Here is a 24,324-nt window from a genome sequence, read left to right on the forward strand (position 1 = left end):
TTTTTCAGGTTTGGGGTTGACGGATGTCTTGCATCAGACGTAACCGACATGATGAAAGGTTACTTCTCCATGGCACATCCAAACTGGAAAAAGAAGCCGATCCAGACGTGGTTCAAAATTTTCGCTGTAAGTTACTATTCATTAATTATATATACTTTAATTTTTTTCATGATTTATATATATATATATATTTATATTTTTTTTTAAACTAATTATTAATTTAATTTTTTTTACAGCAAAAATATCATTGGTCCATGGGGGTCAATGAGAGGGTGAGGAAAGCGTTTTACGCGAAGGCGAAAGTTTGCTTGTTGGACACGATCTCCAACTGGAAGGGTGACTGGATCGTGAAGGGATATGAGCGTGGCAAACCCGTTGAGCTCACCACGGATGTGTGGGATGACCTCATCCGTTATTTGCGGGATCCTGAGTCCCTTAGAATCACTCAGTCTTGCTCTGCCTCCCGTAACACGGTAGATGAGCACGGCCACGGGCCGATGCTTCACTCTACGGGCCAAAAACCCCACGCCGGTGTCCGTTTGGAAATGGTAATTAAATATTTTATTTAATTAATTTTTTAATATATATATATGTATATTCTAACTTTCTTAAATGTTTTTTAGGCCAAAGAGACGGGATAACTCTCGTCTCTATGCAACTTTACGAGAGGACCCACAAGAATAAGGCGGGCCAATTTCTAGATGGCAAGTCCGAGCAAATCTTCAACGACTTGGTTGCTCAGGTTGACGACCGCCAGACCCAGCTGGCCACCGACGGATTATCTGTCACCTTATCCACACTTGAAGTGGATAAGATTTATGAGGAGGTAAATTTACGAGGAGGTGCATTTTTTGAAATTTAAAATTTTTTTATTATTCATTTAATTTAACTTTAACTTTTTACTAACAATATTTTTTTTTTGTTTTTAAGGTTGTCCCTAAGAAAAAGGGACGTACGTTGGGGATTGGTTCCGTCAACGATGTTCCGAGAGCGACATCGTCTTATGGTCAGACACGGGAATACGAAGTCACTCAGCTGCATAGAGAGTCCGCTCAGCTGTGTAACGAGTTGGACTCGACGCGATCTGCGTTCACAGCTCGTGTGGGTAGAGTCGAGGGCTTCTTGGACGTTATAGCCACAAATCCGGAATGGGAGTCCTTGTTGAGGAACATGCGACGACAAAATCCCATTCCAGGCGAGTCATCATCCGACACACATGCCGACGCGGAGGTAGAGAGGAGGAGTGAGGAATTCTATCGGGCGATGAAAGACCCGTAGTTTTTTTTTTACTTTTCGTTGGTTGTATTATATTCAAAACTTATTTATGTATAAAATATTTTCGTATTTATTTTTATTTTTAAATTAGATTTTTATTAAAAAATTAAATAATTTTTATTATATTTTAAAATTCTGGAAATATCAAAATCAAAATAAATTCGTAGCTAAATTACGACTACTTTACGTCGAAAAGTATTATGTTTACTTTACGAGGAAATACTTTCAAGATAAATACGTGTAGTTTACGAGGAACTATTTTCGAGGTATTTACGAGGAAATATAGCGACATTCTTACGTGGAATATTTACGTTGTCTTTACGACGAAACGTTTTCCTCGCTAAGTTACGACGAATTGGCGAGGAAATATGCGTTACGACGAACGAGTAACGACGAAACGTGTTTCCTCGCTAATTCCTCGTAAACCCTATTTTACGATGAAATCACGAGGAATACCGCCGTCGTTAAACTTATGTTTTCTTGTAGTGTATGTGTTTACTCTTTTTATGGAAAACCGGATTTTTAATTAGTGTAATGGCTGATTTGTTGTCGATCCTAGATTTGATCTTCTCGCGTATCTCGCACTGCATCATCTTCTAAAATTATTATGTACGAGAATAGTTATTACATACTAGTTGTTGGTAAAAAAAACATAAAAGAACTATGAGAGAAAAATTGTTTGAACTAGATCTAAAGATCAAACTCTAAACCGAACATTTCATATCAATTGTATATAACTGTCACTATTACTATGAAATATGATTTCTATTCTATTTGTTACAAAGAAGCAATATATAACAGAATATACTACATAAATAACATTGATCATCTTCTCTGGTTCTGAATCTCATTTTCACTTTCACTTATTAAATTATCGAACGTACATGTTTCACCTCAAGTTCTAGTTTCATTAACACCAACATCAATGTTGCCGCTAATCTTCGTCGCAACACCGCCTCGCAAATCGCATTATGTATCAATTTTCCTATTTCGTACCAATTAATTGCCTTTTTATATGCCGCTGTACATCATATCTGATGTTTCAGTTTTCTTTTCTTTTCCTTAAGTTTCACATTGGTTCAGTTATTTGCGGCTATGAACATCGATGTATTTCTAAGAAATTTTGCAGTTTAAAGTATGGAGTAATATAAAAAGGTATTTTTATCTAATTTTCGATGATATGCAGTATATCATAGGTTAATTTGCCAATATTATTTTATGGTTATATGATCTAATTTTTCTCGAATAATTGTGTTTTGTTTACGATAGTTGTTTTTTCGTTTACAATAGTCCGATGGAAAGCTCTATCATATGTGCCGAAAAGAGAAGTTAGGGCTATTTTGGTAAAATAACAATGAACTGTCAATCATTTCTACAGTAGATGTAGAAACAGATCATTAAAATATATTTCTATCCTTTTCAAACTTTTGGTTGCCTTTGTTCACACCTAAATGCCAACTCCTTTTTTGATTTTTTCTAGCGATAGAAAATTATTTCATTGAGAAAAAAACCGAAAAGAGGAGAGAAAAGTAATATCATAACGAGACATCCAAGCTCACAAGTCTTCATCAATAATGAAGCCAAGTATACATACTATATATTCTGTCGACGGAAACTTAAATTATATATTATCATCTTGGCTAAAGTTTACAATAGTTATCTCTACTCTACCAAGTAACAAAGAGTGAAAAAAGTAACAAAGAGTGTTTAGAATACTAAATAGTGTTTTTACAATTCCGGTTCTCTAAAGATCCTTTCCTCAGCGCATAAGCTTTTAATTTTGCGTCGAATCGTACACAAGATAGTAAGATAGCTTCAACTTTTCACGAACTTTTAAAATAGGTACTGAAATAGGGGAAAAAACGATTAGAGTTCATCCAGAGAATTTAAATGTAAATCATGCAGCAATTGGTTTCTACAGTCAATTGTTTTATAAGCAGAACAAGGCAGAGTCAAACTTCTCACAAAATAACTTTGCGAAGCCCTAAATTTATATATAGGACAACAACTATTACTTTTTGTTACTTAATTATATTTATACCTCAAAGAAGCCGACCAAACGTCTGATACAAGATCAGAAGAACAAATTATACATATAAAAGAGTCTGTAACTCTGTATCTATTTATTATCCATATATACTAATTATTCTGAAAACCTTTTCACGAACGTTCAGTTTAGTATATGTCCCAAAAAAGCTATTTAGTTCTTCCGACATTCATTTCGGAATTTGGAATACTACATAGAAATACCAAACCCGGTATATGAAATAGGGACAAAACAAACAATGGATAAAAAATGTAAAGGTCTGAAAACTATAGAACTAATACACATGATATATATCTTTAAAAAGTAACCCTATATCTCCCAACCGCACAAACAAAACTTTTAGCTTCTCGGCATCGACCAAAGAAAGATCAAGTATCAAGAAAAATCCGTGCAAGCATACAGTATCGACCGATCTGTTCAAAAATGGATATGATTCCACAACTGATGGAAGGCTCTTCGGCTTACTTAGGTACCACAAACCTCAGCATCAACGCAAACCTTTCGTCCTCCTCCAGAGCCACCGCACCACAGCCACCGTTTTCCTCCTCTCCATCGGCGAACTCAAGCCGTTACGAGAACCAGAAGAGAAGAGACTGGAACACGTTCGGACAGTACTTAAGGAACCATCGCCCACCGCTTTCGCTTTCCCGATGCAGCGGAGCTCACGTGCTGGAGTTTCTCCGTTACTTGGACCAGTTCGGTAAGACAAAAGTCCACACGACCATTTGTCACTTCTACGGCCATCCTAATCCTCCTGCACCGTGTCCTTGTCCTCTTCGTCAAGCTTGGGGAAGTCTTGACGCTCTCATCGGTCGTCTTCGAGCTGCTTTTGAAGAGAACGGAGGCAAACCTGAGACTAATCCATTTGGAGCACGCGCCGTTAGACTTTACCTAAGGGAAGTTAGAGATACGCAGAGCAAAGCTAGAGGTGTTAGCTACGAGAAGAAGAAGCGAAAGCGTCCTGTTCCTACGTTGTCGGCTTCTTCTTCCTCCGCCGTAGCTAGCCACCAGCAATCTCAAATGTTGCCGGGTACTAGTTGTACTACCCAAATATCAAAGCTTGAGAAGTGACTACATCTGTTTTTTTTTTAAATGAGTATTTATGTAATATGAAATGTGAATTGGTCTCTTTCTTATGTGTATGCTGGTTTTAGTTTAGGTTCATGTGTTTAGTTTTAGCATCTGGTCGAAGAAGAACTAAGAGTTCTTTTGTTACTAGTGTATGTTGGAGGATCAAGGAAGGTAGGGTTTTGGTTTTTTAATTTATTTCCTTAAATAAAATAAATTTTACAAAAATATATAGTCACATAAATGTGTCTTAGTATCTATTTAGTATTTATCATCAATTGAACTGGTCTTCTTCTACACCATCTTTCGGCTTGAGCTAGTTCTAAAACAGAGAGAGGTCTTAGGTTTTAGTTTAGATCAGTTTGTGGAGTATGATGGTACTAGAATTGTTTTATTGATTTTTCTTCTTTTAATGCAAAACAGTGGTCGTTGTCTAAAAGTAACCGTGAACTACAAGTGGTCTTTATTGACTTAGTGGTTGACAGTGACTGCACTATCTATTTTAAGTTTCTTGAAATTTTCTCATTAGTTTATCTCCAAAGAAATTATGAGCTATACCAAAAGACTTTTACGTATTTAGCGATATACTCATTGAATAAAACTGTCACTGTTCGAAGTGTTTTTTTACTCTGTTACCCCTACAGCACAAACATTTCATTATCCGCTAAAATCGTAGACCAAATTTTCTATTAGGATACGCAAAGATCTATCACTCTTTCACGTTATTCTCTTTTGTATCTTTTGCCAGGTTGCATTTCATTTCACTGCATTACGATAGAATTAAAAAAAAACAAAAATTTAAGATTTGAGATTTCTCTCCCATTTTGTTCTACTATTCAGTGAAACCAGTCACCGTGACGGTCAGTATAGGGGAGAAAGATGGAACGCAGACGGCTGTTGCTTCTTTGGTGAAGCTCTCCTCCGCTACGTCTCCGGTGAAGCTCTTCGCCGCTGCGTCTCCAGTGTAACTCTCCGCCGCTGCGTCTCCGGCGAAGTTCTCGATCTCTGTGTCCCTGGTCAAGCTCTTGCACCCTGCGTCTCCAGCGAAGCCCTCCGCCACTGCGTCTCCGATGAAGTTCTTCACCGCTGTTTCTCCACTTCATATATATGTTATATATGTTGTACGGTTGACGTGTCGTATAAGATCTTCTTGTTCGTTAACCGCGTAAATACTATATTGACTCTATAACAATTTGACATTAAAAATAGGATTTTAATCTCAAATAACTAATTTTATAAAGAAGTATATATAATATTAATTGTCTAAGAATTTGTCCTGATCAATGAAAACATTGCCTAAACATTACTCGTATATTCATTTCATATGTCATAGTTATGATCTTGATTCTTATAAAGTTATGTGCCTGTAATATGGAGTCAAACTCTATGACCGGTGAATATTTACTACCGACGAGTAATTCTAACAATATCCGGCTAAGATGAACTTCAATACATTATCGCTTAGGGTGAACAAACAAGTTATCCGGTTAACAAGATACATAACTGTATAAGAAATCAGTTTTGTAGATAATTTGTTTACACTTACGTGGAGATATAGGGGTAGGGTTGGGAATAAGTGTGTTGGTATAAGGATTTAGATAACCACACCAAAAAATGCTACACCTGAAACCCTTAATAATAAACGCTTAACCCAAACAATAAATCCAATGTCCTGAACCCTAAACCATAAACCCAAAATACTAGACTCTAAACCCAATAGGAACCCCGAAACCCAATCCGAGTAACTAAACCGTAAACAATAAATCTAAAATACTAAACCCTAAATCCAAAATACTAAACCCTAAACCCAATAGGATCCCGGGAACCCAAAACCAAATGTCTAATCCCTATTGTATTTAGGGTTTAGTCTTTTGGGTTTAGGGTTTACGGATTAGACATTAGGGTTTAGGTTCAGGGGTTCCTATTGGTTTTAGGGTTTAGTATTTTGGGTTTAGGGTTTGGGGTTTAGTGACTAGGGTTTAGGTTCTTGGGTTACTATTGGGTTTCGGGTTTAGTGACTATGGTTTGGGTTTCGGGCTTCCTATTGGGTTTAGGGTTTGGTATTTTGGGTTTAGGGTTTAGTATTCAGGGCATTGGATTTTTTGCTAACCTATGTATCCGTAATATAGAAACAATCGAATTGGCCGGTCAATAGTTACAACACTCGGTTCATTCAGAAAGTATCCGGCTAAGTAGATATTTTAAACTTTATCGTTTTAGGTGAACAGAGATGTTAGCCGGTTAAATCGATAGTAAACTGTATACGAATTTATTTTTCTACATACCTTGTTTACACTTACATTAGGGCGGAGGTGGTAAAGTTGAGAATACAGGTATAAGATTTAGGATATAGTAATAAGGGTACAGAGTTTAGGGTTTGGGTTTAGAATATAGTAATGTATTGAGTTTAGTCTTATCCTAGTTAGAAGTATTGTTAATGATAAATAGTATACGGTTAATATATATTGTACCTGGTGCAAATAAAATATTGGCCGGCTAATATTTTATGGTCTTGTTATAGCAATCACATACACGGCTAATATATATTGTAGTTGGGGCAACAAAACTTTTGACCGACGAATATTATATTTACATATCTAAATAACAAAAATAATTAATTGTGTGGCTACAAATGATCATTGTGATGGCTCAGCACTCTTCGAACTTAGGGAGAATCATGCGAGTGGTGATGAAGCGAACGACCCCATGAATCAAAATCTCTATAACATCTGGTTCGACTTCTGAACGTTTTAAATCTGTAGAATTCTGATAAAAAACAGACAATTACACATTAAATTGATTTACCATGTGTAGACCGCTCACATTTGGTCAGTTTTTTGGAATTCAGTAGAAGAATAAAAAAAATAAGCAGATGAAGAAGTAAGAGGAGGAAGTAAGAGTATGAAGAAAGAGAATAAAAAAAAAAATCTCTGGCAAATCTTTTGTTGGATTTGGGTTACAGCTGCGCCGTATATTGTATTTTGGTTACCGATGCAAATTCATATAATCTAAACGAAAATTTTATATTATCTTGCAAAATCCACCTAGATATCTTCTGTCATAAAAAAGATCCTAGGAATATAAGACCTGAAAGTTAAGTCTTCAAGCGTTCAGAATATTGCCGTCTTTTTGATTTGTTACTGCCCGCCACGTATGCTCATCTTTTCCTTCGTTGACATTCTCTTAATTTAGCGATCTTTCTATGTTTTTCACCTAAATTGCTCTTATCTCTACAACCAAATCTCCCCAAAGTTTTTTTTTTTGTTGATCAAATCTCCCCAAAGATTTACTGTGGAATTCGTACCCAGTCACAAACATTCTCATGCATACGTGGCATTCTTGAGTAAATATGTGTTTCTTGTTTTTGTTTCATCTCCAAACTCATTTTCGTTGTTCATGTTTAATTAATCATAGGTTATACTTGTGAATGATACGTTTTCTTATATCATCTCTAAGTCACCTCCATTTATATTTCTACGTTTTCTTCTAAAATAGAAAATCTTTATTATAGATTTAGATTTATTCTATTGTATACGTCCGTAATATAATTCTTATATTTATAGGGACAAATATAAAAAATGTTATTTCCATCTCAAAATATAAAGTCAAAAAATAATATTTTTGATATTTTCTTTTAAAATAAAGAAATTCTCTTATGGAATCATACATCGAAGAAAAATTACCTTTATAATAAAAAAAATTATTTTAGAAAAATGTAAAGAAGTTTAGAGTCGAAACTCGTAATTTCTTTAAATCTGAAAATCATAGTATGTAATAGTAATTTTGTTTTAACGGTCACTCGAACTACAGACTTTTAACATAATGACTATGAAAAATCATTTCCACCTCTGGTGCATTCATAAATCATAGCAAGACCTCTATACTTTTAAGGTAACGTATGTTAAATAGGTACACCAGATATAGGAATGTGAATAACTTGATATAAAATTACTATCTTGATTCATGTGTGATTTTTTAAAAAATGGACCTAATAGACATATTTATAGAAAGTCATGTTACATTTAATCTCTAATCTTATCATTTAAATTTTGAGCCTACCATAAATTTTTATTGGGCTATCAATAATTAGATTTAAACAATAGAAAATCCATTGGATTTATAGATAGTATAAATTAAATAGATATAATTTAATGTTGTAATATTATACCTTCATATGTTAATTATTTAAATATTTGTCGATGTTAACTTTTAAAAGGGAAATTGCCACAAATACCACATTCATAGTACCACTTTTCATGTCTATACTAATCACTTTTACCCTCACTTTTAATGAAGAGTAAAAGACACTTATACCCCTAGGATTAACTAATTTAGACTTAGAGTTTAGAGTTGAAAGATGAGGTAAAATTTTTAGAATATATATGAAATGTATGATTCTAATAAATGTATAAATAAATAATTAAAAATATAATTTTTTAAAAAAATAGTTTCAACCATAATTTTCGATTTTCAAAAAGAAATTTTGAAAAAAAAATAATATAAAAACCAAATTTCTAAAAAATAAATTCAAAAAAAAAATTATAAAAAAGTTCGAATTTGAAAAATTATAATTCGAAAACATAAAAAATTATTATTATTATATTTGTTTATTTAAATAATGATTTATTATATATATAGAAAACAAATGTATAAGAGTATTTTGCCACTTAGTGAAGAATGTATTTTTAAAAATGTCTCTTTAGTGGTGGTAAAGATGAAAAGTGGTACCATGAAAATGGTAAACATGAAATTTCTCCCTTTTAAAATTATAAAGATTTTTTTTTAAATAACAAAAATCATATTATCTAACAATGATTAATCTTTACTAACTTAAACCAATGAAAACAAATTTTAAACTATATAGTTTATTTTCATTGCTAAAAAAAAGCTATATAGTTTATTTTAAACATTAAACAAAAACTAAATGTTTAATTATTTACTCGATAATATAAATTTATGAAGGAAAAAGTTTAATTTTTAAAAAATTTTCTAAATTTGTGAAATGTTACAATATCTTAGAATATGACAATAAAATAATATTTTACTAATCTTTATATATATAGTTACGATTTTAATAATAAAATAATAATCTGAAAATATATATATATAAGAAGATACAAATACATGTGAATGTTTGAAACAATCTACAATGGAAAAAATATACTGTAAACTTATTTTGTTTTAAAAATTGATAGACACGTATATATTATAATATATACTAATTTAGAATTGAAAACAAAATGTTTATATAAAAATAAACGAAAACAAAAACCCGAGCGGTTGCGCGGATCGAGATCTAGTAGCTAATTGAGGTTCTAAGAGCATCTCCAAGAGCAACCTTATATTTGAGGTTTACTGAACCTTATATTTGAGGTTTAAGGGTGACCTTCTCCAAGAGTAAACTTAAAAAAAAACCTTAAAAATTTCTAATTTTTACATAACAGTCCTTGCATTATACAAACCTCAAATAAAAGCATAAAACTTTTATATAATCTAAAATCATACAACAAAAATATTTTAAACAACATTTATTAATAAACTATTACATTTTAATAGCATATTACATATAAATAAAAAACTTAAAAATACATTATTCATTATTATTATTATTATTCCCATAATGCTCCCATATATGATCAATTAATGCATTTCGAAGCGTGAGATGAGCTTCTTTATTTTTTATTTGTAGATTACGAGCTAAAAATTGTTGAAACCGGGCATTTTCGCTTACTGCCATTTCAACTTGTACCACTGGCGCCGCTCTTGCATCTCTAATCGGTGCGTTGATGTCCCGTTCGTCTTCAATTATCATGTTATGCATTATAATGCATTCTGTCATTATATCATGCATTACTTCTTTCTTCCAAGAACGACATTGTCCTTTTATGATGGCAAATTTGGATTGCAGAACACCAAAGGCGCGTTCAACATCTTTTCGACATGCCTCTTGTCTTGCTGCAAACAATCTTTTCTTTGGACCTTGAGGATCACTTATAGTTTGAACAATAGTTGACCACTTCGGATAAATCCCATTAGCTAGATAATAACCCATATTATATTTGACCATGTGTGGGTTTTGATGAAGGATATCCCAAAGTTTACCGACAATGTTAATTTTGGTAGTCCAAACACTCAAGAAAGCAATGTTGCTGGTTCTCCAACATCACAATCTCCGGGATTGTCTTCATTTTCAATCAACTTAAGTAGTGATGATGGTGGATCAAATTCATCACAGCGTCCCATTGGATCAAAGAAAGCAAAACTCAAAAGAAAATCTCAGAAGGTAACAATTCTTCAGTTGACACTTTGGTTTCATCAAATGAACAAGTCATTGGTTTTTTAAAAGAAAATGCATCAGCTAGGGAGAAGAATTTTGAATTAACTCAGCTACATATGCAAAACCAAGCAAAAAAACTAGCCCTTAAAGAAATGCATGAAGAGAATAAAATGTTGTTAACAAACCTAGAATCTATCAGTGATCATACTACTCGTGAGTTTATTCGATCTGAACAAGAAAGAATTATAAGGAAAAGAACTCGAGGACAACAACAGTCTCCCAATGCACCAACTTTTTATGGACAACTTTTTAGTGATATTGAAGGTTCGGGATCAGGTTTACCGGAATATTAGTATAATTGTAATATTGCTTATGTAATTTTATTTTATGCATTTTTAGTTTTTGTATTAACTTGTTTGATGTAATATTGTCTTGTATAATATTTGTTTAATATTATTAAAATATTATGCTTTGTTTTTATTTAATCATTTATATATTTATTGAAATTTATATGTAAAAGTTAAATTTATAAGAATATATAAAAGATATTAAATTGTATGGACTAAAATGATAAACAAGAAAGTTATGAAGATTTTTAAAAGACAGAAAAGTATAAGGACCAAATAAATATGAAACCCCAAATATAAGGTTTTGTACAGTGAAACCTCAAATATAAGGTTTTACTGTACAAAACCTTATAATTTGAGGTTTTGAGGTTGCTCTTGGAGTAGATAAAACCTTATATTTGAGATTTTAAGGTTGCTCTTGGAGATGTTCTAAGTAACATATGATATGAGTCATGTATGATCTTTACTCACACGGTCACACCCAGATATTAGAAGTTTAATTTCTTTTTGAATGACCTGCTTGTATTGTTGAATATATTAAATTAAATAATCTTATTTTCTAAATAACATAATTCTTTTTGGACACGATAGTTTGAAGTCTCTCTTCTCTCTCTTCCCTCTCTAACCCCGTGAACCTTTAACCCTAATCAGCTTCAGCTTGCGCCGTCTTCAGCCGGTGGCGGCTCCGGCGGATTCGCTGCTTCCGTCGCCGGCTGTCTCTCTCCCTTCTCTATCCTTTCTTTCTCCTTCCCTGTCTCGTCTCTTTCTCCCTCTTCTTAGCTTCGTCGATATACTTTCCGTTGTGGTCTCTCTCACTCCTCTCCGGCGTCGATGCCCGGTGGTGAAGATTCTGGAGCGGTGGTGAGGCGCGACTGGGAGAGTGGAGCTTGGTGGCTCTTCCGTGGGTTTCCTTCGAGACATCGCTTAGATCTGGCCAGATCTGCTTTCAATGGTGGTCGATTTTGCTCCGGTGGTGGTGCTCCAGGACTCAGTCGTTTCTTCTGGCGTCAGTTTGCGGTTGTTGATGACAAGTGCCCTCGTTCTCGGTTTGGGGGTTCTCGTTTTTGAGATTTCTCTTCAGATCTATCTTCTTCTCATTACCAGTGAGAGTTTATTGTATCAGGAGTTGATTTTGAATCTCAGGCAAGTTCTCAGACCGTGGTGGTGATTCTCTGCTGGCAGCTCTCCTTGCAGGTTGGTGTAGTGCTCCTTGTGGCTAGAAGGTGTCTCTGTCAAGCTCGTGAGATAGGGCTGAGCTCTTCTTCTTGGCTAAATCAGAAGTGGCGATTTGGTGAAGCGGGTTGTTTGAGCTTCTCTTTGCGGATAAAGGTCAGACTCTGGTTCTCAGGGTCAGTCGCTCGTGCGGGTTATTGTTGGCTTAGGTATGTTGTAGTCGACCTTGGACTACAGTCCCGGTGAGGGCGAGTGTTGCTAGCACCTCTGCAGATAGGGTGTGGTTCCGCGGATCCTTTGCCCTGTGGTGTTAGCGTCCTTTTTTCGTACATAGTCTGGTGGTGGTGGCGGGTTATCAGCCAGTGGTCTATCCAAATAAGAGTGGTTTTGCGCTCGAAGTTGGGGTGTTAGTGGTTCCAGTGGGGGTCTGTGGGGTTTTTAGAGTTCTCAGGTGCCTGTGAGTTTCAGGAAGGAGGAGTAGAGGTGGCTGTTTTGCGGTGCTTGGTAACCGGTGCTTCGACAGGCTCTGGTTCGTCGGTTCCGCCGTTTCGGTACAGCCCCATTGTCGTCTACTATGAATTCCAAGCTCTAGTTGGTATCTGTGCAGTTGCAAGTGGTAGGACCTTTGTGGTAAGGCCATTTTTTTTGGAGGCAAGTGCCTGCCAACTATACCGGCTCGTGACTCATGTTTTAACTGGCGCCTTCCTTTGGAGTTCGATCTTGCGTGCTGCTCGCTCTTGGCAACCCTTTCAAGCTCTTCCCGTGTGTTCTCTCTTCTACTTCTAGGTTCAGCTCATATCTCGCGTTTTCCTTACTGTATTTGTTGTTGTGTTATAGTTTCCTTTTGGTGTTTGTGTTCTGCTACTAGTGATTCTCTGTAACTTCTGTCACAAACTTTAAAATAGTAATGCAATCTTAACATGTTTACCAAAAAAAAAAAACATAATTCTGAATAACATGAAGTAATACTAAGATATATATATATATGCAATTCTAATGACAATACAAACTACGAAATGATAAATATTTTCTTTTGCTTAATGATTTTGTTAATTCTATGATCGGCATATTGCACTTTTTATGTTGCATGTGTCTCCAATCAAGACCTACATAGTCAAAGTCCCAAAACTCGTATTTTGAGATTTGTAAGTCTAGTTGTTAACTTGTTATAGTGAAATAGTTTGTTTGAACGATATATGAATAAAATATATATTTTTATTTCAGTGAAGTTTTTTGCTGTTTTTTGTAATAGGTTTCTGATTTTTCATAAAATAAATAAAATTATTTAATACATAAAATGAAAAAAATGTTAAAAGCGAGAAAGACAACATGAAAAAGGTATTGATTGGACATAATTTATTTTTAATCTCACTTGTTACCTGATTTAGTCAATAACTATAGTTTAGATAGCGTCACAACAATGGGGCCGGCAGATGAAATAATGTTTTTGAAACATTTAAAGATCAAAACAACAGATGTTAAAGCATTTTATAGTACCTAAAACAATATAATGTAACATGTTTGGTGTTCTAAGATCCTCAATTTCTTTGAATAAATGAAATACTAAGATAAATAAAAACTTGGAACACAAAATAAAATTTTAAAAATTATTTTGGCAGATTGTGTAATGTTGCATTATTCATAAGAGATAGCGCCAAAGTTCTGTCTCTCACTTGTCTTGTCTCTGTAAGTTGTTCCTCGCAGAGCACTCAAAGACCCAGCCTTCAACTTTTATTGATTCTTGTCCATTTCATAAATTTTCTCAGTTTAAAAAATCTATTTCAAAAGTGAGAAAACATTTCTGTAATTTTTTTTTTGAACTTAACAATTCTGTAATTGTACATTTCAGTTCGCCTAAAGTCTTAAAATCCACAGTTTTAGGTTCATAAATCAAGAGCTGAAAATGTCTTGACTTATCATGTCTTGTGTATCTTTCAGTCATATTTTTCTATGTGAAAATCCCAAAATAACTGTTACTCTCTCTTTCGAATTAAATGTCGTCTTAGAGCAAAATTTTTGTTTTAAAATTAGTGTCGTTTTATGATTTCAATGCAAAATTTATTGATTTTTTATTCTAATCTATTTTTCTATTAGTTGAAATCTGATTAGGTGTATTGGTAATGATGTTTTTAATCTGGTAAATAGATAAACTTAAATGTTTTATTAATGTGTGTCTCGAAGTCTAGAACGACAAGTAAAATGAAATGGAGAGAGTATAAAAGATTCAATAAGAGTTTTAATTTAGTTAGTCCCTAATCAACAATAATAGATTACACACATCATAAATTCATAAGATAGTGATCAACACATAGTTTACCTAAAGATTTTAGAGAATATTCAATAATTACTGTGCCAAATAAAGTTTCATCTTTTTCTTTTCATATTTTAAACTTGCTTTTTATAATGATGGTTTTAAACCAACGGTCAACATTTCATACAAAAGTACACCAAGTATAAATAGTTTTTTTTTTAATTTAAAACATTTATGTGATATATGAATAACCTACTTTTCAACGGTTGAAAACTGATCATAATTGTTTTTCTTCTTTTTCAAAAAACACAATCATATTGAGTCAGTGTTGCCTTTAGACTCTACCTCTATACAAGGTTTCTACTTCGAGCTATAAAAATTTAACAATGTGTTTGCACAGATCTCTATGCATGTTTTTGCACGTATTTCTACTTCGAGCTACATGCGGTTTCATACTTGCATTTTTAGTTCACTTTGCCAATTAAAATAAAACTTTGTTTAAGTTACATAGCTCACTTAAACGGCTCTCGTTTGATCGACATGAAAAACCATCACTTATAACAAACACATAACTTTAATTTCATTTCATCTATGAGATTTTTCACCAGCAGTACCACTCAACTACGAGAATATATTTTGTAGATTTGCTGTGGATTAGGACTTAGGAGTGAGCACTACCATGACTTGGCCTTTCGACTTTAGACATAGAATAATAACCTTTGCATATAAGGTTAGAACAAAAAGATAGAGCTTTCAAGAATCAACACACTCATTTAATATTATTATCACCAATGTTGAATAATGCCTTGAATCGGTTGGACCTTAGTTTTTCGAGGTCCACTAGTGCTAGGGTTTTCTGGGACACTATATATATTTTGTGTCTCCTCTAAACCTAGTTAGCAACTGTAGAGAAACTAGATCTGATTTTCTTGTGGATAGATCTATGTAATTCCTCCATCAATAAAATTTTTCTTTGCCTGTACCATCAATAAAATCTCTCTTTGCCCGTAGATGTAACCGTTAGGGGTGAACCACGTTAAATCTCTGTATCTTTCTTTATTGTTTATCCATCTGTTAATCTCTATCTTCTCACATCTGTCGCAGCAACCATTGCATAAGTTCCATGATAATTATTAACATTTTTAGACTGATACGAATATTTCATTTTTTAAATATATCGAGCAGACAATCAACATTGAAATGAGGGACCCCGAGTTTCCACATGATTCTCTTGTTTCATCATTACTCACCTCAAACCTATATTTAGTGAAACCCTCGTGAGACTCCACCACATGCATACTCCAAAGTTCAAATCTCTTGCTTACAAAAGATAAAATAGAATATTACTTCTTTTAGTCAAAAACAAGATTTTGAACCCAAAGACAAAAAAAAAATGGCAAACAATACACCACTTCCATTTTCTTTTCGTTTTCAAGTTCAATACATAACCGAACTGAATTAAAATACATTTTTTTCGTCAATTGATTATATTAAACACGGGATGAAGTACACATTGTAATACAAGAACCGGGGAATACGTTGATATCCCTGAAAACAAAAACCCATAGGAGAGACACTAAAACCGTAAAACCCATATGAGGACACCAAAGACCAGACTTAAACAAAACTTAGAAAACCACAAATTCTTATAAGACCTTCCTACAATCCTTAAACAACCATGGATAGCATAGTCAATGCGTAAAATAACTGGAGGCCTAGCACAAGACCACAGTCAGCCAAGCGGACAAGTGGCGAAAAAGACTTAACAGAACCGAAATCACATGAACCTCCTGTCCACGATGAAAAGCCAGAACCAGAATAGCACCCCACACACACCAACCCCGAAACATTGGTCTAAGAACCAAAACCCGGGACCAACCCGCCTACAAAACTGCAACTTCATCCGATTGAACCAAAACCTCAACCTCAACCTCATTATACTGTTTCAACCATCCAAGAAGAAGCCACCAAGGAATTAGGAGATCAACGAACAAACCAGGAAGGGGACAAACTCTTATAAAAAGCTGCAACGAGGACTCATTCACGACTGGAAATGGAGAGGTGACACCAACCAACTTCTTCACAACAAGGATGCTAAACCTGTCCTGCTCACGGACTCGCCATTAACGCCACTGCCGTACCGATACTGAGAAGAGACTAAATCGAGCAATCTATAAGGCAAACAAGGATTCAGAGAATATAACCTCTCCGTTGAGTGGAAAAGTAGGCAAAACAGAGGAGAGGAGCCAAGATGGAGAGGAACATCAGAGAACATATGAACCTTTGAAACCCAGCGATTCAATACCACCACACGAAGGAGAGACTCTCCACCGCCTCCACTCGCCCCCAAGCCACATAACTAACCCACCCACCCCGGAACAAGGATGATCTAAACCGCAGTAGAGAGCGATTAACAGATAAGCTAAGCCGAAAACAAGACAATATTACCAGATCGAAATTACTCTCGTATGAACCCCCTCCTTCCCGATTCCTTGCAGCATCTCGCTGCTATCCAGCGACGTGTCAGAAACTGTTGTAGATCCACAAGAGAATCCATGGAAAGAAGAATAGCTCGTATCTCGATGTCGTACAAAGAAGAAGAGAACCAGAGGTGGATAACAGAAAAACAGACAATATAATAATAAGAAGAGGAGGAAGAGGAGAAGACTCTCACGGCAACAAATCATCGAATCTGTCCCTCCTCCAAGCCAAAATTGATGCCGGGTTTTCTTACCGCCTTTGCTCTTTTACTTCTTCTCTATTGCATTTTGAAAAATACTTAGAGCAGGATTATCGGGGAGGGGGAAGGGGTTTTTAATGTGGTTTTTAGGTTGGGGGGCCAAAAAAAGGGGAAAAAACGGTCACAAGAAAGCCGAAATAAGGATCGATGTTAGGTGGGTTTTTGGACTGTTTGCGGGCCCCACTAACACGTGGCGGCCCGCAATTGGTTGGTCTTTAATTTTTTTTTTTTTTTTTACTCAGACAAAAAAAATAAAAAAAATACAAAATTCAAATGTATATTTATAACCAATATATATCTATTTATTTTAGTAAAATAAACAATTAACTTTCTTTGATTACTGAGCATATCCATCGCTGAATTCCAACAAAAGAAAAATTATAGTAAAACAAGAATCCACTGTTACTCTTTATAATCTTAAGACGAAATCAACAAAAATGATACAAAAAAATACACAGAACGCAACCCACTAAAACCAAAAGAACAGAGATTATAGTATATAGTTTAAAGCGCTCAAGTTGTAGTTGAAGGTTCTTGAAGGGCAAGAGGAATGGCTGGTCTCCAAGCTGTTCCCTCAGGACTATCCATCAAAGCAATCCCAACATTTGCCAACTCTTTCCTAATTTCATCAGACCTTTCGTATTCTTTATTCTTCCTTGCGTCTGTCCTCTCCTTCACTCTCTGCAACACATCTTCCTCATTCAATCCAGCTCGCTTTAGTGCCTTCTCTTTTAGCTGCTCAAGAACCTGATAACAGGAAGGAACAGAACATTTCAATACAGAACATAAAAGCAAAGAGCAAAATGGGAAGCTGTACCTCAGAGTAACTTGTTGGCATAAGCCCCAAAATAGTAAGAACTTCTCTGACTGATGCCTCTAGAGCCTTAAGTGATTCTTCTCTTCTTGGTTGTTTTTTCCCCTGAAAATCAAAAATCATCACTGCTTTAAAGCTATAACATTAAGCATACTCTTGCAGTAAGTTATGCTTTACCTTTCGGGTGTGAATGAGATCGTTGATGGTTTTCAATGGTTCTGACATTGCAGCCAGAGTTACAGGTGTAAGAAGATCATCAGACATCGAGGCAATGAATTCACTGCGGAAAGTGCTGATGCTTGTCAAAGTGTCTGAAGGAACTGAACCATTGTCAAACGTTGAATCTTTCTCGCCTAAAACGCTTTCACAGTCGTGTAATGTCTGTCAATAAACAAGTGAGCATCCTCAAAGAATTGTACTTAAATAGCCACATTATCTACATTAAGCATCTGAGACTTAATAAGTATGTAACTAGAGATTACCTGATAAATATAAAACACACGTTCAGAAGCACTCTCGAGGAGGAAGTCAGAGTAATTGATAGGAGACCGATAATGAGTTCCCATTAGAAAAAGTCTCAGAGCTAAAGGATGATAAAGATCTATAACCTGCAAGTGTCAAAGGATTGTTTAGACATTAATGTTGTATTTGGAAAGGAAAAGTTCAAAACTTTAAATGTTTTTTTTAACCTGTCTGATAGTGAAGAAGTTCCCCAAAGATTTAGACATCTTCTCAGAGTCAACAGTAACAAAACCATTATGAATCCAATAGCTGATGTCACTGCTATCACAAGCAGCACAGCTCTGAGCAATTTCATTTTCATGGTGAGGGAACACAAGATCCATCCCTCCACCATGTATGTCAAAACTATAGCCTAGATAAGCCGCACTCATAGCACTGCATTCAATGTGCCAACCAGGCCTTCCTCTTCCCCAGGGGCTCTCCCAAGACACTTCCCCTTCTTTTGCAGTCTGCCAAAAAACATTAAAAAAAAGAACATTCTAAAAACTTAAACAAAGAAAGTCAATGAAGAGCTAAAACGCCTACTTTCCAGAGAACAAAATCAGCAGGATGTCTCTTCCTTGTGTCAACCGCCACTCTCTCTCCTGCACGGTTATCTTCAAGTTTTCTCCCAGACAATTTTCCGTACGTTGGGGACTTGTCGACTGAGAAGTACACGTCTCCATCAACTTCGTAGGCGTAGCCATTATCAAGAATCTGATCATTGCATAAGAATGTAAGCAAAAAAATGACTAACAAGATAAAAGGAGCCAGAGGAAGTAAGAACCTGGTTGATGAGGTCTATGATCTGAGGTATGTGATCAGAGACGCGTGGCTGGACAGAAGGATCTAAACACTGAAGCTGTTCCATATCTCGGTTAAATTCCTCGCAGAAACGTCTGCTCAAACTGATTGGATCTTCCCCTAACTCATTGGCTCTAGCAATTATCTAAAAAAACATGAAACTTTCATGACTCAGTAGCTTAGAAAACTCAAGCTTTAAGAGGTTCTCACTGAAACATTCCTCTCTAAACTTGTAACCAGAGAGCTTAAGTTGTATTGTAAGAACGAGTTTCTTGATTATCATTATCTCTCACCTTATCATCAACATCAGTGAAGTTTCGGACATAAGAGACTTGATATCCTAGATGCTTAAGGTACCTGCCTAATTCCCAAAATCAAAAATCAAAGATCAAAACTTTCCATTAAAGTTTGAAGCTTTTCTTTCTCTAACCTGAAGAGAACATCGAAGGTGACGTAGACGCGAGCGTGACCAATGTGGCTGAGATCGTAAGCAGTGACGCCGCAGACGTACATCCCAACTTGGCCTTCCACCTTGGGCTTGAACAGCTCTTTCTTCCTGCTCATCGTGTTGTGCAGCCAAAGGTCCTTCGCGCTGGGAGTGGAATCTCCATTGTTTTTTGATGATGAGTGAGGAGTGAAAGAGCGACGGGGTTGAGTTAGCTTTCCGGGTCTGAGGGGGAATTGGATTCTGAGGCGGGAAGGGAGTCCAATTGGAGTAAAGGGTCTACATGATTTGAAAAGATTGAGAAGAGAAGCCATTGGCGGAGGGAGACGATAAGCTCGTCCCGAAGAAGATGGAAGAAATCGGATTAGCAAAAGCGGCTAGAGAGAGAGAGAGAGTCAAAGAACCTCTGAAACAAAACAACGGTTTGTGTAAACCGGTTTCTTAACCGGTTCGGTTAAAGCAAGACTTCGAGAGGTTGGAATCGGTTTAAATGGACTTCGTCTGTCGTCAAAAAATTGGGGTTTTGATAAATCTGACAAATTTCGGGTTTACCCTAAAGACGATTTTGCTTTCTATCAACCATCTCAGATTACTCTGTAAACTCTTTTGTGACCTGTTCCGCGACCTAAATATGGTGTTTGGACAAATAGTGATAGGTCCACCTGGATCAGGCAAGACCACTTACTGCAATGGCATGTCACAGTTCCTCTCTCTTATCGGCAGGTAAACCCCTTTCTTTCTCTTTCGGACCAAAAAGAAGTTTGCTCTTTTGTAGCTGTTGGTTCTGTTTATATTGGTTGTTTCTCTGTCTCTCTAGGCTTTGTAGACTTCCCAAAGTTCCAAACTTTAGTTTATGTGAGTGTCAAATAAGAGAAATTGGTTGTTTCTCTGTCTCTGGCTCTTTGTAGACCTCACAAAGCTTCAAACTTTAGTTTATGGGAGTGTCAAATAATAGATCTTGGAATTAACTAGCTTTTGAGCTCATAGTCTCATGTGCAGTTTCATTGCCTTGTCTTTGTTTTGTAAGAGAGATTCATGAGTACTTCTCTGAAACTATTCTCTCCTTTTTGTTTTGTTTTGTTTTGTTTTGGCAGGAAGGTTGCTGTTGTTAATCTGGATCCTGCAAACGATGCATTACCGTATCCTTTTTCTATGCCCCAAAAACTTGTTAAAAATGGTGCGAGTGTTGTTTCTTGACATTGATGTTTAGGTATGAGTGTGCTGTGAACATAGAAGAACTGATTAAGTTAGAAGTTGTTATGTCTGAATGTTCACTTGGTCCTAATGGAGGTAATCATTATTGCTCCCCTTCTTCTTGATAATGGTCCCCAAATTTAACGAAATTTTTTGCACCCCGAAACAGGTTTGCTACACTGTATGGAATACTTGGAGAAGAACATTGACTGGCTAGAAGCCAAACTTAAGCCTCTCTCCAAGGGTTTGCCACACACTAAACTCAAGTATCTCTTTCTTCCAGTATACTTTTATCTAATAAGAAAAACTTTTCGAAAACGTTTTTTTTTTTTTTTGCAGACCATTATTTTCTGTTTGATTTTCCTGGCCAAGTGGAACTCTTCTTCAATCATGACAGTACCAAGAATGTTCTCACGAAGCTGACCAAATCCTTGAACCTTAGAGTATGTTTCCTTTTCCCCTTTATTGTTGTGTTACCAAAGAGTCTATACATACATGTGATTAACTCTCTTTTTCTTTCTTGCAGCTAACGGCTGTGCAACTAATTGACTCCGTTCTATGTACTGACCCTGGGAACTATGTAAGCGCTTTGCTTCTCTCTTTATCCACAATGCTTCATATGGAACTCCCCCATATCAATGTCTTGTCTAAGACCGATCTGATTGGAAACTACGGGAAGCTAGGTATTAAAACCATTTAATGATCTTGTCTTTCTCCCTCATAACATCCATTTTTTGAGTTATAAAATCAGTAACTAACTACCTTTCTTTGTGTGTCAATGTAGCTTTCGGTTTAGATTTCTATACCGATGTTCAAGACTTGTCATACTTGCAGAATTATCTTAATCAAGATCCTCGCTCCGTCAAGTACAGGTTGGTATAGAGACTGGCTGAAGATTAGTCAATATGCACTATCAATATCTCATGACTTGGATGTTCTTCTTGTTGCAGGAAACTAACGAGTGAGCTGTGTAGTGTGGTTGAAGATTACGGTCTTGTTAGTTTTACAACCTTGGATATTCAGGTCTGCTCTCTCTCCTCTGCAACTCTCTCTCTCTCTCTTGAAGCATCTTTTCTTGATGCTGAGCGTTTTGGTTTTTCAGGATAAAGAAAGTGTTGGGGAACTGGTGAAGCTCATTGATAAGAGCAATGGATACATATTTGCCGGCATTGATGCAAGTGTGGTTGAATACAGCAAGATCTCAGTTCGTCAAACTGATTGGGAATATAACAGATATCCTTTTTCTTATTAGTTACCTTTAAATATTCTAACCATTTTTCTTCCTATCAAGTGCTCTGAGTTTGGTTTGATATTTTACAACAAAAAGAGTTGTCTTCTTTAACGATAGTCTTCACAGTTGCTGCCGTGCAAGAGAAGTACATGAAAGACGAGGATACAGAGGACTGAGGGACAGAGATAAACACTGAAACTTGATAAGCAGAAGAGGAATCATTTGATGATCTATGAACCAAACTATAGATGTAACGGTTTGTACGTACCTCTTTTGGATTTTTGGGTTCGGATTAAGGCCAAGCAACATTAGTTACTGGTTTGGTTGACGACTAAGTTATAAGAAGCTTACAAGTTACACTTTTCTTTGAAATTTGACAATATATTTGATAGCTCGCTAGTTTATGGAAAGAATGTTCAGAGGTTTAAACTTAAATTTCAAAGACCATTATTGGTGTGATTATTACGTGTGGATAATCGTTAATACTCACGTTTTAGTAATTTCAATTTTGTTACATCTTTCAATCCAATGGTGTAAAGGACCAACCGAATGGTGGTGTAAATGTTTATGTTTTCCGAGGGACCGGACCGGACCGGACCCGGACCATCCCATAGATTCCAAGGTCTATTAGATCAACTCGCTTAATCAAAGAAGTATTTAACAATTTATAAATAACTAGTATATCTCCCATGCATATGCACCGACATCATTTTATGATATAATTATTAAAGTATAATAATATGTGTATGGAATTTATAGTGAAAAGGGTTAATATTACTTTATTTCTTAGAATTATCATCATCACGACACCTAATTAACGCGTTCGGCAAAGGGATTTGATTCATCGTGAATATGTTATTGGGATATTTTGTTTAAGTTTTACCTTTTTTTTTTGACAATATCTAATGAAAAAAAAGTTTTAAGTCGATTAAAAAAAATTTCATGAAAAAAAGAAATTTAACACGATGCAAATGATGATTTGAGCACTAAAGAGCTTGGCTTTTTTTTTAATTTAACTTATTTGGATTTTAAAACCTTTATTTGTTGCCCATACGCTCCAGTTCAACGCATATTTGTATTCTTCATTTTCTCAATACACTATAAGAATCAAATAACTTTAGTTAACAAAATAATATATTTCTCCATTTTTGTTTTAAAAAACATTTTTAAGCTTTGATTTTTTTATTCTTTCATTGAAAATTTAAGTTTTGAAAACACTCAAACTTACTTTTTTTTCAACTAAACACTCAAAGTTACTTCTAATCTGAAATATGAAAAAAAAAGATATTCTCGATTGATAATAGAAGGAAACTGAATCTAAATTAAGAGTAATCATAAACCATGTATGAATTATTATTTTGCATCAGTCAAAAACCTCAGTCCCAAAAACGAAAAAAATATGAAGTGATGAATAAAAAATTATTTTGATATCATCTCTTTTACCTTGGCTTGTTTTTCATGCGTCATTCTTTCTCTGTTTATATATTTCTTCTTCTGTCTTAGTCTGTAGTTATAAATTTTTATCATTTTAATTTTTAAATATGAATGCCTGATAAAAAGATCATGAAGAAGAAGAAGAGAGAGAGTAGAAGAGAAAGAGATTAAATAAAGAACAAATTAATAGATGATAATTTATGTAGAAAATAAAATAGTTTTAAATCATGATCTTTATTTTGATCGTAGTGTTGAGGATTTTTTTTAAACGTGGTGTCGAGAAAAATTAGGAATTTGGTTATTAGGAATTAGAAAAATTGGAATAAAAATATTTTTTGTTTTTTATTTTTTATTTTGTTTTAAACATATTCCATGTGTCAAGATTTGATTGGTGAGATGACTTGTGCTTTAGTATGCTTAAGAGTTTTAAAGTTAAACAAGTGGATCCACAATGGTTTAAGGTTAACCAGTTAACCATATCATGTAGCTGCATGCGAAATTACGATATCTAAAATATTTGAAAAATAATTTGTGATATATTGCGTTTTGTTTTTCTTTTACTTTAGACCTTGTAAGTGTCGAAATTGCAAACCATTGACCAGTTACATGCATGGAACAATCTATCTATCTATTTTCTCAAAAAAAAAAAAACAATCTATCTATCTATCCATTACTATAAAAGAGGGTTTTCTTCTCTCACATGCGTCCACGCCAGCACCCAAG

The 24,324-nt window shown here is 35.1% G+C and overlaps 3 protein-coding genes across 4 annotated transcripts; 2 read left to right on the top strand and 1 right to left on the bottom strand.

Moving 5' to 3' along the window:
- The first annotated feature begins 3,617 nt into the window (after nucleotides 1-3,617).
- LOC106340114 (protein LIGHT-DEPENDENT SHORT HYPOCOTYLS 3-like) lies at nucleotides 3,618-4,637 on the top strand. The gene has a single exon (XM_013778977.1). The coding sequence runs from the start codon at nucleotides 3,746-3,748 to the stop codon at nucleotides 4,391-4,393; it is 648 nt and encodes a 215-aa protein (XP_013634431.1). The 5' UTR covers nucleotides 3,618-3,745; the 3' UTR covers nucleotides 4,394-4,637.
- Nucleotides 4,638-17,547: 12,910 nt separating this feature from the next.
- LOC106336668 (cysteine--tRNA ligase, chloroplastic/mitochondrial) lies at nucleotides 17,548-20,118 on the bottom strand. 2 transcript variants are annotated; one of them, XM_013775572.1, is made up of 9 exons: nucleotides 19,728-20,118; nucleotides 19,591-19,654; nucleotides 19,281-19,442; nucleotides 19,040-19,210; nucleotides 18,682-18,963; nucleotides 18,475-18,600; nucleotides 18,170-18,373; nucleotides 17,996-18,097; nucleotides 17,548-17,925 (listed from the first exon to the last, which is right to left on the bottom strand). In XM_013775572.1, the coding sequence occupies exons 1-9, from the start codon at nucleotides 20,054-20,056 to the stop codon at nucleotides 17,692-17,694; spliced, it is 1,674 nt and encodes a 557-aa protein (XP_013631026.1). In that variant the 5' UTR covers nucleotides 20,057-20,118; the 3' UTR covers nucleotides 17,548-17,691. The 2 variants fall into 2 exon arrangements, with proteins under 2 accessions (XP_013631026.1, XP_013631027.1); XM_013775573.1 differs by having other exon boundaries at nucleotides 19,591-19,658; nucleotides 19,728-19,918.
- A 158-nt stretch (nucleotides 20,119-20,276) lies between these two features.
- LOC106339743 (GPN-loop GTPase 2 homolog) lies at nucleotides 20,277-22,558 on the top strand. Its single transcript, XM_013778608.1, has 10 exons — nucleotides 20,277-20,465; nucleotides 20,837-20,881; nucleotides 20,953-21,032; nucleotides 21,106-21,180; nucleotides 21,276-21,379; nucleotides 21,463-21,619; nucleotides 21,721-21,808; nucleotides 21,887-21,959; nucleotides 22,039-22,169; nucleotides 22,292-22,558. Exons 1-10 carry the CDS (start codon nucleotides 20,374-20,376, stop codon nucleotides 22,341-22,343), a joined length of 897 nt encoding a protein of 298 aa, XP_013634062.1. The 5' UTR covers nucleotides 20,277-20,373; the 3' UTR covers nucleotides 22,344-22,558.
- The last annotated feature ends 1,766 nt before the right edge of the window (nucleotides 22,559-24,324 follow it).

The sequence above is a fragment of the Brassica oleracea genome, chromosome C4 (assembly GCF_000695525.1).
Source record: "Brassica oleracea var. oleracea cultivar TO1000 chromosome C4, BOL, whole genome shotgun sequence".
Classification (NCBI taxonomy): domain Eukaryota; kingdom Viridiplantae; phylum Streptophyta; class Magnoliopsida; order Brassicales; family Brassicaceae; genus Brassica; species Brassica oleracea.